General features: G+C 40.0%; 1 protein-coding gene across 2 annotated transcripts in view; it reads left to right on the top strand.

Moving 5' to 3' along the window:
- The window catches only part of fmn2b (formin 2b), a 72,067-nt gene that overhangs the window by 29,823 nt on the left and 25,612 nt on the right, over positions 1 to 16,632 (top strand). For both annotated transcript variants that reach the window (XM_082152383.1, XM_082152382.1), the window contains 3 exons: positions 1,389 to 1,530; positions 9,844 to 9,931; positions 13,075 to 13,136. In XM_082152383.1, the coding sequence (XP_082008509.1) occupies positions 1,389 to 1,530; positions 9,844 to 9,931; positions 13,075 to 13,136 (292 nt within the window). The remainder of the gene's footprint in view (positions 1 to 1,388; positions 1,531 to 9,843; positions 9,932 to 13,074; positions 13,137 to 16,632) is intronic.

The following is a 16,632-nucleotide window of genomic DNA, read 5'->3' as shown; positions in this document are numbered from 1 at the left end:
CGCTCAAGTTTGTTCAAATGTAGGCGCACGGCAAGCGCACTCATAATTGAAGCGACGCGCACATTTTTTTACCAAACGCAACGAGATGAGAAAAATCTAAACTTTTCAGAATGCCACAAACGCACCGCAGGTCATGTGACAGGAACCAGCCAATCACCCCTTTCCATAACAACATTGAAAGCTCAGTCAACATGAAGGATGGGGGTGCACCCAAACACTACTAATAAATATAAGCTAATGTGTAAATGTTACTAATTGATCTTTTTTGACGCATTCTTTTTATAAGAAATTATTTAAAGGCTGAAATATGAGGTTTATCTTTTTATAAAACCTTTTTTGTCAAAACTTTATTAGAACTTGTACATGTTAGTAGATAACATGTTGCAAGACACTCATAAAATCTGGCCATCATTTTTAATGGTATTTTAATGTTTACGTAAACAAGTGCATATTGATGCTAATCAATTTGTTATTTGCTGTTTTTCGACATAAAACTTGTTGAATTGACTATTATTAGTACTTTTTGAACAGGATTCTGTGATAACGTGATAATTGTGGTCACTTTAATCATCTCATCATTTCCTCTCTAGTTATGATCAACTATGATCAACTAAAATCAACAATAATTGTGTTTTTACAGTATAATATGCAAAAGTACAATTTTCTATAAAAAAAATCTACCCCTCTCTCACACACACACACACACACACACACACACACACACACACACACACACACACACACACACACACACATCAGATAATCCTAGATAGATAGATAGATAGATAATCTAATGATCCCGAGGTAACTATCTATTAATGCGTCGTGTAGGTCTTAAATTTCAATCTTTATGGTCTTAAAAGGTCTTAAAAGGTCTTTAATTTGACTTACTGAAACCTGCAGAAACCCTGTAAAGGGACAGTTCACCCTAATATTCTCCTTTTGTGGCCCGGAAAAGAAAGAAAGGTGCATGCCATTAGAACAACACCAGGGTGAATAAATAATGAAATGAAAAACTTTTTACTAAAAACATATTTATTTTAGGGTGAACTAAGAACCTTTTCAGTAATCAGACACATGGCTTTCACCCACTGAACCATAAAACAGCAGGAAAAACCCCACAGACACTGAAGGAGAAACTTGTGCTGCATCTACAGACCAGAAACACACTAGCAACTCCCTAGCAACCAGGATGCAATGCCCTAGCAACACCCTGTTAACCGCCCACAACTGCATGTCATACAGTCAATGTTGATTAGAGTGTAAATGATTTATTCTGTGATCAGAGAGAGTTGTGATACGAGATGCATCGAACTAGAACTACGTTTAATTTAGTTGTATGTTCATCTGCAAGAGTGCTTGTCTAAACGTCTGTTTTTCCTCCGCAGGGACTTGAGTTCTCTCGTATGGGAGACGATCGAAGAGCCATCCGTGGATTTTGAGGAGTTTGTCGAACTTTTCTCCAAAACGGCAGTGAAGGAGAAGAAGAAGCCTCTCTCGGACACCATCAGCAGGTCAAAGACCAAGCAGGTGAGCGGAGATCCGGTGTTGTGTCTGCGGCTCGGGGTCAAGCTCACGTCCAGGGAAACTATTTCCATGACTTAGTTGTGACGTGTGTGTGTGTGTGTACAGACCCCGGCTCCTCTGCCGACAGCTGTGAGTAAATGTCGGGCTCTTGGCACCGGTGGAGAATTCCAGATCCCAGTTCTTGGGAGGAAATTTGCTGATTGGAAAAATGAGCGAAAGATCCCGTAAAAAGCGTGTTCCAGCTCATACATATCCCTGTTGTTTAATCATATTTCTATAACGGCTCGTATGTTTCTTTATATTTTCTGCACCTGTACAGATTTCTGTTTAAACGCATCAACATAAACATACTTCAACTTTTGTTGTGTCATATAGTGCTTTATACAGTACAGATCGTCTCCAAGCAGATTTACAGTAATAAACAGAAATGCAAACTTCATGAGACCAATTCATGACATTATTCAGCTCAATTCAGTTCGATATTCACTGTCCCAAAGACAAGAAATCATAACAGTGCTGTATACCAGGATCTAGACAACAAAAATACTAAATAATGACTCAAACTATTCATCTTTAACACGTTGAATGCATTTTATTATGCATATATTTCAAATTGATTTTTTTATTCTATTGTATTTATTTATTTATTGTTGTATCATTTATTTAAATGCATGCAAATAAATAAATATTAATTATTTTATGTAAATAAATGCATTAATAATATATGTACTTTATTTAATTAAAATACATAAATATAAATGTTTAATTATGTATTTTGTTTAAATACATTAACACTATTTATGCATTTCATTTAAGTAAATGCATTAATAAATATATGTATTTTTATTTACATTCATAAATATAAATATTTAATCATGCATAAATAAATCTTTAATCATTTATTTTATTTAAATACGTTAATGAATATGTAATTATATTTTATTAAAATAAATCCAAATACATTATATTGTATTAGTTTATTTCTGTTATGCATTTTAAAATATAAATTCAACAATGAACTTTTTGAATTTTTTGTAAACCATTTTCTTTATTTAAAACAGTTTTTGCATTGTTAGAAACTTTTAATTGTCATTAAAACTGACACAATGCAGCTCATTAATTCTCTGACTGAAATGTACTCTTCTGATTTCAGAGTGAATTATGATCTGTTTTACTCCAGATTCACTGTCTCAGTTCTGTTGATCTTTAAACATGTTCTGCATATGTGACCCCCCCCCCACACACACGTCTCAAATCACATGACGTTCAAACCACACTCGCCTGTGAACAGACCTGAGGTTAACCACACTAATGCTCGTCCTGCTCAATGTTTGCATGTTTACAACTCATCCATTAACATAACATGTTCCTGTGGAGCCGGCCCGTTTACACAGAGCCTATCGATTCCCATCTGTCCATCAGCGCTTCGAGGGCTGAACGAATGTGGCATCAGTGTGTCTGTTTAGGAGGGTTTCTGGGACAGAACGTTTGAGCCGCGCCGTATTTTGAGGTGTTTGGCGTCTGTGGCTTTCTTTGTTTAGCACTTTGTCTGAACGCTGACGGACACGCGATTATACGACTGTCGCCGTGTCTCATTTATTCACAGACTCGCTCATGCTTTTCACTCGAAGCACCACGAGTGGAATAAGAAATGGGAGAATTTGGGACCTTATAATCTTGAAGGAATGTTGTTTTTTTTTGTTTGGTTTTTTGCCTCTTAATTTTTTTTTCCGCTTATTTAACATGTTAGCTGCCCCCCCCCTCTCAAACGTAGACGTGAAAATGAACTATCCGAACTTAGATGGCTGTAGTTCATTCATTCATTCATTAATTATTCACTTCAAATTGTAGAAAAGTTATTTACATTTACTGTGAAGCAAATGTACTGTACTAACATACAAAATATACTTTTCAAATACATTTTTACTCTAAAATAAATTAAATCAAAGCCATATGTCTAACCAAGTTATGTTCCAAATTTGAAGTTGATATCACAAAAATTGAGGTTCCTGTGAGATTTGTTTAGGCACTGTACCAAAAACAGCCACCAGGCGACACACACTCATTTGACGCGTCTTCTGGCACAGTTTGAAACATGACACTGCCCACGAGTGGGAGGAGCCTGCTAAGTTAGCGATAATCCACAGCTAGCTGTGCATTAAACTATTTTAATTCACGATGTGGAGGCGAAGAACCGGCTGAAGCGGAGTTCATACTCTATGAATATGCAAATGAGCCCCGCCTCCACTCACTCACTCAGCTCAGAGATCCACTGGTTGACGATCACACGTTGATCTGATTGGTTACAAGGTAGTTTGTGACGTCAGAAACACCAGCGATTTCAAAGCATGTCTTTGGTTCATGGTTGCATAGCAACGACAGACGCCAAGGGAAAATTGGACCGAATTTTACTATTAATAATAAAAGATAAGCTAAAGTGCAGTGTAAATGTCAGTAATTTATCTTTCTTGCCTCATTCTTATAAAAATGATTTAAAGGCTGAAATATGCGAGGTTTATCTTTTTATAAAACCTTTTTTGTCAACTTTATTTGAACTTGTACATGTTAGTAGATGCAAGACACTCCTTTAAAATCTGGCCATTTTTAATGTTATTATTTTAATGTTTATGTAAACAAAAAGTGCATATTGATGCAAATTTTATTTTTTATTTGCTAGTTTTCGCCATAAAACTTGGTGAATTGATTTTATTGTGTAGTATTAGTCATTTTTAAACAGGATTCTGTGATAACTGTGATCATTTTGGTCACTATAATCATGAAATGAAATTTTCATGCCATTTCATCTCTAGTTATGATGCACTATAGAAATCAACAATAATTGTGTTTTTAGAGTACACAATACTTTTTTTATTTTTTTATCTCTGACATTTAAGGGTGACATTATTTATATATATATATATATATATATATATATATATATATATATATATATATATATATATATAGGCCTACAAATACTCTTAGGTCTAAAACGGTTTGGATAGTTGTAATATGAGAGTTATGAGACATTTATTTAAGAGATTTAAGTATTGTATTGTATGAGTAGCTCTCGGCCACTTTCATTTTTAAATAATAGCTCTCAAATGAAGAAAGGTTGGAGACCCCTGTCTTAAAGCATAATATAAACAACATTAAAAGCTTTTTGTTTCACCACAGGGCGACTTTAAGATGCGTTTCCCATGAAGTAACGGTGCCTAATCTCACAACTGATTTTTCAGTTTAACCTTTCAAATGATTCCTAATTTATGATGATTGCTAAAATATGTGATGTCAATAAAGTGCAGTGAGCGTCCCGCTGACAGTGAACCGGTGGAAGGTTCTGCGTTTGATATGGTAATCCGGCAGAGCTGAGTCCTGTGCTGATGTGCTCGTGGTGTTTGATGGGTCTGGAGGTAATTTGTCCCGCCGAAGGGCCGTTTGACCTGAAAAACATCCACATCTCCTGTTTAATGCAGAAGAACTGGCCTTTTTCTTCACTCATGTTTTAAACATGATCTCAGAGGGAAATAATTGGAGACTCGTTTCCGTATCTGTCAAAAGTTGCCCGGCAACAATTTCTTTTGATAAAGTAACGTGTTTTGTTTGGTGTAATTGCCTGCAGTCGATAATTGTGGCGTTTTGCCCTGTAATGCAGTTGCTGACCTTTTTCTGCGGCGATTGCTTGCGTTGTTTTGCTTGAGGAATGGTTGAAGGTTTGAGGGTTGATTAAAGCGTAGAGAGAGTGTGCTTCTGCTTCTGTCTAGTTTGTGTTTAATGTGTTTTTGGCTGCGGGACGACAGAGCGAAATCAACAACCGGGAAAAAAGCCATCAAGCGTCTTTTAAAGCTCATTTCTTTGCAACTTTGAGTTTTCTTTTTTAATCTTTTTTAATTTTTTATTGTGCAAACAAAGATACTATTTACAGGTGACATACAGGAGAAACAAGGCAACAAAACACACAACAGCCAACATGGTTTGTGTAAGTGTGTGTGCGTGCGTAAGTGTGTGTGCGTGCGTAAGTGTGTGTGCGTGCGTAAGTGTGTGTGCGTGCGTAAGTGTGTGTGCGTGCGTGCGCATGTGTGCGTGCGTAAGTGTGTGTGCGTGCGTAAGTGTGTGTGCGTGCGTGCGCATGTGTGTGCGTGCGCAAGTGTGTGTGTGTGCGTGCGCAAGTGTGTGTGTGCGTGCGCGAGTGTGTGTGCGTGCGCAAGTTTTAAGTGTGCGTGCGCAAGTGTGCGTGCGCAAGTGTGCGTGCGCAGCGTGCGCAAGTGTGCGTGCGCAAGTGTGCGTGCGCGTGTGCGTGCGTCAGTGTGCGTGCGTCAGTGTGCGTGCGTCAGTGTGCGTGCGTCAGTGTGCCTGCGTCAGTGTGCCTGCGTAAGTGCCTGCGTAAGTGTGCGTAAGTGTGCGTGCGTAAGTGTGCGTGCGTAAGTGTGCGTGCGTAAGTGTGCGTGCGTAAGTGTGCGTGCGTAAGTGTGCCTGCGTAAGTGTGCCTGCGTAAGTGTGCGTAAGTGTGCGTGCGTAAGTGTGCGTGCGTAAGTGTGCGTGCGTAAGTGTGCGTGCGTAAGTGTGCGTGCGTAAGTGTGCGTGCGTAAGTGTGCGTGCGTAAGTGTGCGTGCGTAAGTGTGCGTGCGTAAGTGTGCGTGCGTAAGTGTGCGTGCGTAAGTGTGCGTGCGTAAGTGTGCGTGCGTAAGTGTGCGTGCGTAAGTGTGCGTGCGTAAGTGTGCCTGCGTAAGTGTGCCTGCGTAAGTGTGCCTGCGTAAGTGTGCCTGCGTAAGTGTGCGTGCGTAAGTGTGCGTGCGTAAGTGTGCGTGCGTAAGTGTGCGTGCGTAAGTGTGCGTGCGTAAGTGTGCGTGCGTAAGTGTGCGTGCGTAAGTGTGCCTGCGTAAGTGTGCCTGCGTAAGTGTGCCTGCGTAAGTGTGCCTGCGTAAGTGTGCCTGCGTAAGTGTGCGTGCGTAAGTGTGCGTGCGTAAGTGTGCGTGCGTAAGTGTGCCTGCGTAAGTGTGCGTGCGTAAGTGTGCGTGCGTAAGTGTGCCTGCGTAAGTGTGCCTGCGTAAGTGTGCCTGCGTAAGTGTGCGTGCGTAAGTGTGCGTGCGTAAGTGTGCGTGCGTAAGTGTGCGTGCGTAAGTGTGCGTGCGTAAGTGTGCGTGCGTAAGTGTGCCTGCGTAAGTGTGCCTGCGTAAGTGTGCGTGCGTAAGTGTGCGTGCGTAAGTGTGCGTGCGTAAGTGTGCCTGCGTAAGTGTGCGTGCGTAAGTGTGCCTGCGTAAGTGTGCCTGCGTAAGTGTGCGTGCGTAAGTGTGCGTGCGTAAGTGTGCCTGCGTAAGTGTGCGTGCGTAAGTGTGCCTGCGTAAGTGTGCGTGCGTAAGTGTGCCTGCGTAAGTGTGCCTGCGTAAGTGTGCGTGCGTAAGTGTGCGTGCGTAAGTGTGCGTGCGTAAGTGTGCCTGCGTAAGTGTGCGTGCGTAAGTGTGCGTGCGTAAGTGTGCCTGCGTAAGTGTGCCTGCGTAAGTGTGCGTGCGTAAGTGTGCGTGCGTAAGTGTGCGTGCGTAAGTGTGCGTGCGTAAGTGTGCGTGCGTAAGTGTGCGTGCGTAAGTGTGCGTGCGTAAGTGTGCGTGCGTAAGTGTGCGTGCGTAAGTGTGCCTGCGTAAGTGTGCGTGCGTAAGTGTGCGTGCGTAAGTGTGCCTGCGTAAGTGTGCGTGCGTAAGTGTGCGTGCGTAAGTGTGCGTGCGTAAGTGTGCGTGCGTAAGTGTGCGTGCGTAAGTGTGCGTGCGTAAGTGTGCGTGCGTAAGTGTGCGTGCGTAAGTGTGCGTGCGTAAGTGTGCGTGCGTAAGTGTGCGTGCGTAAGTGTGCGTGCGTAAGTGTGCGTGCGTAAGTGTGCGTGCGTAAGTGTGCCTGCGTAAGTGTGCGTGCGTAAGTGTGCCTGCGTAAGTGTGCGTGCGTAAGTGTGCGTGCGTAAGTGTGCGTGCGTAAGTGTGCCTGCGTAAGTGTGCCTGCGTAAGTGTGCCTGCGTAAGTGTGCGTGCGTAAGTGTGCGTGCGTAAGTGTGCCTGCGTAAGTGTGCGTGCGTAAGTGTGCGTGCGTAAGTGTGCGTGCGTAAGTGTGCGTGCGTAAGTGTGCGTGCGTAAGTGTGCGTGCGTAAGTGTGCGTGCGTAAGTGTGCCTGCGTAAGTGTGCCTGCGTAAGTGTGCCTGCGTAAGTGTGCCTGCGTAAGTGTGCCTGCGTAAGTGTGCCTGCGTAAGTGTGCCTGCGTAAGTGTGCCTGCGTAAGTGTGCCTGCGTAAGTGTGCCTGCGTAAGTGTGCGTGTGAGCGGCTGCATATAAACAAAGGAACATCTAGAGATGTATAACAAACATAAGGGTAAAAAACACAGATGACAATAATAATGATGATAATAGTAAAAATAACTGGAGGATGAGGAAGATGATGTAATAATATAGTATTATATAAAATATAATAGTAATATTAGTAGTAATAATAACAATAATAATGAACTGATTTCATCAGGTTGGAAGATGACAAATATTAGTATTAGTAGTACAAATAACAACAATAAACTCATTTCATCAGGAATGAGGGGGAGGTTGGAAGATGAGAAAGATGACAAATAGTAGTAGTAGTGGTGATGATGATGATGATGATAATAAGGCTATTAATATGGTGTTAAAAGGCTGCCTCTGATCCCTCCGTGTCTACGGTTTCAGTCCAAGTAAATGAAGCATTTGTCATGTGGTCTCGGCTTGTTTGTTCACAGGAATCGTCCTCATCTACAGAAACTTCCCGTCGAGCCGCTGAAGCTGTGTGTTCTTCATTCAATTGTGCTTTCAGGTCCAGATCAGTTTGTGTGAGAGGTGTATTGTGTTCTGGTTCCTCTCTGACGTCAAGCCTGTGATCGATCTGAAGTCTCACACACACACACACACACACACACACACACACACACACACACACAGCGAACGCCATGTTCCTGTCGGACGGGGTTATGATCACGTGATCATGTTTGCATGCGCAGACGGACCTTCATTGTCCTCATGATTGATAAAGATCAGCGCTGAATGAATTGGGTTTTGTTCTTGAAGTCGAGCCGAAACCACTTTTCTTTTAAAACAAGCACATAATGACCAAATAGATGCAATTACAGACGTACAGACGCTGAGTCAGTGTTCTTCTGTCGTGATCTGACGTTACATAATGTTTGTTTCATTAAATAGGAGTTGCAATATTTAGTTATTTGGAAGGAATTAAGGACTGAAGTTTTCAAACTTGTCGATCGTTTGCAAAAACAGGGACTTAATTTGTTACAATGTTGCATTTTCGTCTTGGTTTGGTTCGCAAGACATTTTAAAGCTGTGCCGAAATGAGTTTATGCAAGTCATATGTGAGTAAAACTGTCCTCTTATTGGTCAGTTTCCTCTGCGTCATCCATCAAGATGATTGACAAGTTCACTAAGATTGTGGCTTAATCTGTAGCTGTGGAGACATGCAAATACTTTTGATCATGATGCCCTTGAAGTGCTCATTTATCTTTATTATGTGAAAAAAAAAATTAAGCAGTAAGGCACTTGAGCTCATGTTATATTGTGTATATCTACATTGTAATTATTTGTTCAATTTACTCTGAATTTCTGACTGAAAATGCTTTAAAAGTAAATTCTACACCAAGTATTTTCAAAGAAACTGCAAGTAACACATTGAATTGAGTCAAAATTTGAAGTGGAAAGACTGAAATAGTATTTTCTTGTGAAACGAACTCGCATAATGTTGTATTCACAACTTAAAAAAAATATTTTTTTAGCATCTTTTGTGAAAATGAGCAGGTTTAATGATTCCTAAAGGAATGTGCTTAATTTGTATGCTTATTTACATTATGTGCAAAATGTGCAAAAGCACTTGAGCTCATGTTATATTGTGTGTATTGCATAATTGCACTGTAATTTTCTAAGTAATTATTTACCAACAATTATTTCAGAGTGAAAATTGTATCAAAGAACACATGAAACATGAAAAAGCATGACAGCTTGAAGTACGAAGACTTTACAGTGTTCATCTAACAGCTTCTGTTCAGGAAATCCTCTTCAAGAGGGAGACTCTTAGATACGTTTTATTAAATAATTTGTATGCTTTAAGGTCTTTAAAAGCACTTGAGGTCGTGTTATATTAATATCGGTGTACATCTGTGATGTCTTTATCCGTCTGGGTAACACTCTTCAAGCTCAAGTGCTTAATATGGATGCTTATATTGTGTGCAAAAGGTTTTTAAATAGCGGTAAGGCACTCGAGGCTGTAAAACAAGTAAATGCAGTCAGAGTGTGTGTGTGTGTGTGTTTCAGGTGGTGAAGCTGCTGAACACCAAGCGCTCGCAGGCGGTGGGGATTCTGATGTCCAGTTTACATCTCGACATGAAGGACATTCAGCACGGTGAGCACATCTTCAGCCGTTATTATGCTCATCATGCTCTGCCTTTTCATTCTTTTGCCGTTGAGAATCTGGGATCCAGTCGTGCATCACTGGCAAATCTGATGTCAAACCGCCCCGAAGTTCTGCTGGACGGGCGGTCACGTGTTGGGCGGTCACGATTCCCCGATTTAAGTCCAGTACTTGATTTTATAAAATCCTCAATTGCAATTTACCCGTGTCGAGTAACCGGCAAAACACCGGAAGTGGCTCGTTCCACAGACGAGAATCAGTGAACCGCATTATTACTCCGCTTTCTAAGATTACGCGCTTTATTAAAACCATTTAAAATCATAATATAGCATAGTGCTATTGTGAATCTCACAGGCTGCGATTCAGTTAAATAAATATATGCTTTTGTTTTTCTTCACAGAAGCACAACGCTTTATTTACATGCGTGCAGATTACATGTTTAAATGACCTCAGCTTCGTTCACAGTAAACGCTCCACACACACACTCACACAACACCAATCTCTGCATGTGATGTGTGTTTAGGTTTGCAATAACGTGCATCTGGGAGCACAGTGTGCGCCATTTCTCAAGATTTGTAACGCAACTCATTTGTTCATCTACGCCAACACAGGAGAATACATAAATATGTTTCTAAAAATGCACATTTTTGTTCATCGCAATTTCAAAATAAAAGTTTAACCCTTGCCCTGAGTTTGCATGTTTTGATCTTGATATGCACATATTCTTGTTCAATAAATTACAGCTCCTGTTACATTTCTATCGGACAGAAGTGACCAAATATTAAAGATTAAGACATTTTAATGAAATGTTGTTTGGCCAATATTAAACAAGGATTTGATAATGCCGTTGTGTAACAACCATCCCCAGGCCGTCAGCGCCTCTGCAGGCATCTGTTATAATACCTAATGTACAGAAGTTATTTTTAATCAGTGTTCAATAAAGCCCATATGAGTACTTTGATACTTTATTTGAACCAATTATTACTGCTTATATATGTCATTTTAAAAGCTGTTGTTCACTTGGATCTATTTTTACCTAAATTTTTATCCGATTAATCGATGGAATAATCGGAAGGATACTTGATTACTAAAATAATCAATAGCTGCAGCCCTACTTTGGTTCACTGCAGTTTTAAGGAGAAAATACTCAGTAATGGTGTCGACTTATGAATTTGTATGTGGTTTGTCTTGGACGGGTGGTCACGTGACTTCTGCGCACCGTTGGACTGGTGGTCACATGACTTCTGTGCACTTGTTGGACTGGTGGTCACATGACTTCTGGTCAGGTTTGAGTCGGGCGGATCGCTTGCGGTCACCAGTGGGTCGAGGTGAACGTAAAGCTGGAGGTTTTGTTCATGTGTTTCCTGTTTTCCTCTGGCTCCTTCATTTGAATGCTCGTCTGGGCATTGACGTGTGTGAGTCTCGAAGGCATTGACGTGTGTGAGTCTCGAAGGCATTCTCTGTGTGGCAGCGAGTGTTTCCTGATCTCCTGATTGCCTGCAGGTCCATAACGTATCAGATGGACCCTGAACATGAACCTCCTCTGAACAAACTCAAGCTCTGAAATAACTAATTGAGTCATGCATCCTGCAGGACAACACACACACACACACACACACACTCAACTTTAACTAGTGTTAGTGACGTGATTGGAATTCTATCACTAAATGTAAATTTTTATTGTTATTATTTTACATTTTATTTATAGGCGCCTTTCATGGCACTCAAGGACACCTTATAAAATCCATAAAAGCAACGACATTAAACAATAAAGCCAGTGCAGAAACAAACATTAAATCACATAAAAGACTGCCTAAACGTAAGTGTTAAGACGAGATTTAAAGACCGAAAGACTAGAACTGTTGCGAACTTCTACAGGAAGTGAGTTCCATACATGGGGAGCCGCATATCCAAAAGCTCGTGACCCCATGAAAGTTGTCCGAGTGTAAGTGCAGAAGCCGATCTTAAAATGCGGGAAGGAGTATCTAGAACAAGATCTGGAAGATATGAAGGAGCCAAGTTAAAAGTTAAGTTAGAATGTACACAGAGTTTAACTGGGAGCCAATGCAAATTTAGTAAAACAGGAGAAATATGTTCAGATATTTGGTAATGACTCGAGCTGCGGCATTCTGTCCCTACTGTAATTTATGAAGAGGTTTTGAAGGAATCCCATAAAACAAAGCATTACAATAGTCGGTTCGTGATGTGACAAGGGCATGCTCAAGCGTAGCAGTGCTCTCGAGTGAACGGACACGACCCAGACGCTTTATATTCCTAATATGAAGAATGCAGAACCGGTGACACTGTTAACATGAGCTTCAATACACAGAGTTCTGTCAAGAATGACACCTGAACCTTAAACCTGATTAGAGGAATAGAGCAATTATCTATTACCACAGAAGAAATATGTGACTTAGATATTGTAGTTTTTGAACCAACGAGAAAAAATTCTGTTTTACTACTATTCAATTTGAGAATTACTTTTATTCACTTAAGCACTCACCAAGAGCAGAAGGGGAGACTTAAGACAGATAAAGGTTAAAAAGATAAATGATAAATAAGAGGTCCCAAAACAGAGCCCTGGGGAACACCAGTGACAACATAATTGGGTTTTGATTTAAACTGTAAGATGAACAGATTGAATGCGGTCCGTGAGAGAGGAATGAAACCAGCGTAAAGTCACACCAGTAACTCCAGTAGATTCCAGTCGGCTTAAGAGTATAGAATGTGGAATGGTATAAAATGCTGCACAAAGATCAAGTATTGATCAAACTTGACACCCACTTAACTTTTTTTGTAAGTCGCCAGCAATTTTGATTATAACAAAATGTATTATTCTAGCTTCATGCATAATTTTTTTTAATCAACATTTAAAGTGAGTAAGTTTAATAAAAAAACAACATTTTAAACAAAAAAGCTGAGAAAATCCCGTTTGTGTCGAAGATGTGTGGCATTCGGAGCGATGATCGAAGTAGATCGAGTCCATCAACATCTCAAAGCATCACAGTCCTAGAGATAGTCCTGGGTCCACGTTTCATTCTGTAACATTCAGTAAAGTTTGATTTATATGCTGTTGAATGTGTGGTTTTTACATGTAGGATGATGATGATTTCTGTCTGTGTTTGTGTCTCTAGCGATCCTGAATCTGGACAATACTGTGGTCGATCTGGAGACGTTACAGGCCCTCTATGAGAACGTAAGCAGAGAACATAGAGCTCTCTCTTACACACACACACACTCACATTCTTGGGTTCTCTCTCGCTTTCTCTCAAATGAGCTTTATTAGCATGACTGTAGCACAATGTTGCTAAAGCATCATATATGCAGTATATAGATCATGTCATAAGTAGCATAAATAAATATATCAAGTCCATCTGAATAAATGAAGCTGGTCTCTCTAACATTGTAAATGGATACAACCAGGGTTCGAAATGAGGGGGGTCTGGGGGGGTCCCGGACCCTCCATAAGTCATTAGGGACCCCCCATAAGAATTTATTTTTGGATTTTGGGAGGTCCCCGACAAATATATTTTAACATTAAAAATGATTGTGAAAATTATAGGTCTTTAGTGACGTTTTATATTTATAACAGTAATTAATGTATTTCCTAGCGCGAGGCAGCATTCAGGGCAGCTATTAGCCGAGTGAGTTCCAGCATCAGATTGTTGTTGTGGAGCTCCCGCAGACACGCACTGTAGCCTACAGCTGAACGCAGCAAAACCAAACCTCACAAAGAGTGAAATCCTGAATGAAAATCCTGTAAGTGCTTCGATTATGTTTATCTCCATAATTGCTTATAGTAAAATATTAGGAGTTCGAGTTCTTATATCAAAAGTTGCATTAACTAGATACCCAGTGTAATGATTAGAAGAGTAGCCTACGTTTGTCAACGTTTCTTGCTAGCTGTATGTGCATGAAGTCAAATTATCTGCCAGATAACAGCAGACTATGGAAGCTTGTTTCCGCCACAGAGTGAAAAATAAAAAAGGTATCACGTAATATCTCAGAATTACGTGATATAAAGTCGCAATTGCAGGTTATAAAGTCGCAATTGCGTGTTATAAAGTCAGAATTGTGATATAGCCTATAAACTATTCTGAGGTAAAAAAAAAAAAAAGTCAGTCTTTTTTTCCTTAGAATTGGACGTTATATCTCACAATTCTGAGAAAAGATGTCAGAATTGTGAGATAAAAAGTCGCAATTATCTTTTAAAATGTTTTATTCTGTGGCGGAAACAAGCTTCCATAACTAGGCTACAATACTGGGCCTAGCCCAAACCATGAAAAACATCCCAAGACCCAGGCGCGGAGTTTGCATTTTGCATTGTTTAAAAAAAAAAGATATTTATAAATATTTTAAATAACACAAAACAACTAAATGGTGGTAGGTAATACATTTCATATAGGCCTACTGCTTTAGTAAAAAAAAAAAATCGGGGCTCTGGGTCATGTGACTTCACATCGAAAGCGACATTACGGCCAAGCTCTCACCCCTATGCTCTCACCTGAGACCATTATCGACGCATATGCAGGACGCAAAAAATGAAAATTACTGTTGCACTAGTCTGGACAATGTCTAGGTTATAAAGTCAGAATTCGGACTTTTTTTTCTCGCAATTGCGACTTTATATCACGCAATTCTGACTTTATAACACGCAATTGTGACTTTATTTCACGCAATTCTGACTTTATATCTCTGAGAAATAAAGTCAGAATTGCGAGATGTCGCAATTGTGAGATAAAAAGTCCAATAAAAAGACGGACTTTTTTTAATTAATTTTTTTACCTCAGAATAGTTTATATCTCACAATTCTGACTTTAAAACATGCAATTGCGACTTTATATCGCGCAATTCTGACTATATCTCCCATTTTGCGACTTTATAGGGGTCGCAATTATTATTATTTATTTATTATTCAGTGGCGGAAACAAGCTTCTATAGGTCCCAGCTTCTACAATGATTTGTATTTATTTTTTGCCCCCCCCGGCTCGAATGTCAAACTCCGCCTATGCCAAGACCATTATCCCACCTTCAACATTGGTCTATATAATTTTGTCTACAGTATATAGTGTAGCAAGGCAGTCTTCAGAATTTTTAATAATTTAATTTTAGGGGACCCCCCAAGAGTCCTAAGTCATTTCGAACCCTGGATACAACACATATGGTAAAACTTTAGTTTAGGGTCCAATTCTCCCTATAAAACTAGTTGCTTATCATGCATATTACTAGATTATTGGCTGTTTATTAGTGCTTATAAAGCACATATTAATGCATTATTCTTCATGACCATATTCTACATCCCTTAACCCTACAATACCTAAACTTAACTACCTTACTAACCATTAATAAGCAGTAAAGTCATAGTTAATAGTGAGAATCGGACCCTAATCTAAAGTGTGTCATCAAGTATGAAGGACGTTTTCTCAGTTCAGTGAATGATGGAATCAGAGTTTCAGATCTGGGGAGAAATGTTTCTCTTACGTCATGATGTTCAGTACACACGAGTAGAAAGAGTTTGCTGGAGATCACAGTCTGTCCTTGTTTGTTTGTTTGTCTTCCTCTCTCTATTTCTAGATCATGTCACTTAATCTGTATTTGGAGAGGATTTGTCTTTCTTTAAATTGCTAGTATAATAGATAATTGGCCAATTTAGTGGTTCTATTCAGGGTCGAATAACATTGGAGTTTATTTTGAAGGTCAGAATGTGTTTTTAGTGAAGCCTAGTTCACCCTGCAGGCGTCGCTGGACGAGCTTCTGAACCCCGAAACTGTGTTTGGACATTTTATCCCAATTTTTAAAATGTACTAATCCTCAGATTTCACATCCATATAAATTAATTGGTTTTATTATCGAATTCTATCATTTTATCCAAGTTTAATGGGTAGTTTTAATTGACAACATCGTGACTACTACTGATGCTTTTCTGCATTCTGATGTTTGTCATTGTTGGAGTTTGTGTTGAATGTGTGTCTGCAGTGATCATGTGACTCAAACACACAGAAATCACACATTTCTAGTCTAGATCAATGTGAAGAAATGTTCCTCAGAACAACAGTTCTGGAAGCAAACACAATGTCTGAAAATCTTCACATGCACAATCCCAAAATATATCCGGGATTGTGCAAAACAAATTCCCCAAAAAAGCACTTGTGGAGAGAATCACCCCATTTGAGCAGAGCGTTCTGACACATGCTTTGATTAAAGTAGGAAAAGTGCAGCTTTTGTTTTTAGTATGAGCTGCTTTTGCGTAAATATCATGTATTTATTTTAAAGCATCACGTGCCAAACTCATTGAACTGTCGTAAGATTCGATCCCGATAGTCTTCAGATTGATCATCCGTCTGTCGAGGAGGAAACATTAAGATGTTTTCGTCTGGCTCGCTCCGTAATTATGAAATCCAGACCTCTTCCAACGGCACAAAAAAAGAAAAACATAGTCTTTTGCAGTCAGACTCCAGTAATGCACCTAATGATCGCACTAATGTGTTTTTCCCCCTCGTTTTATGAGTGCTAGTTTCCAGTCTGGCACGTATACAGATGTCAGACGCGTATATACATCAAGCCTCCGATCCTCTCGCAGTCGTATCTGTATATTGTCTTTGAGTTTGCGTTTGAAGGCGCTCGTGGCCGAGCCTTGGCGAAGCTGCTTCATATTAAAAGTATTTACACTTAAAACAGCGTAAATGGGAGGC

Source organism: Leuciscus leuciscus, assembly GCF_965113295.1.
Source record: "Leuciscus leuciscus genome assembly, chromosome: 21".
NCBI lineage: Eukaryota > Metazoa > Chordata > Actinopteri > Cypriniformes > Leuciscidae > Leuciscus > Leuciscus leuciscus.
Note: the sequence above shows the minus strand (reverse complement) of the source record. Positions and strands in the feature narration are given on the sequence as shown.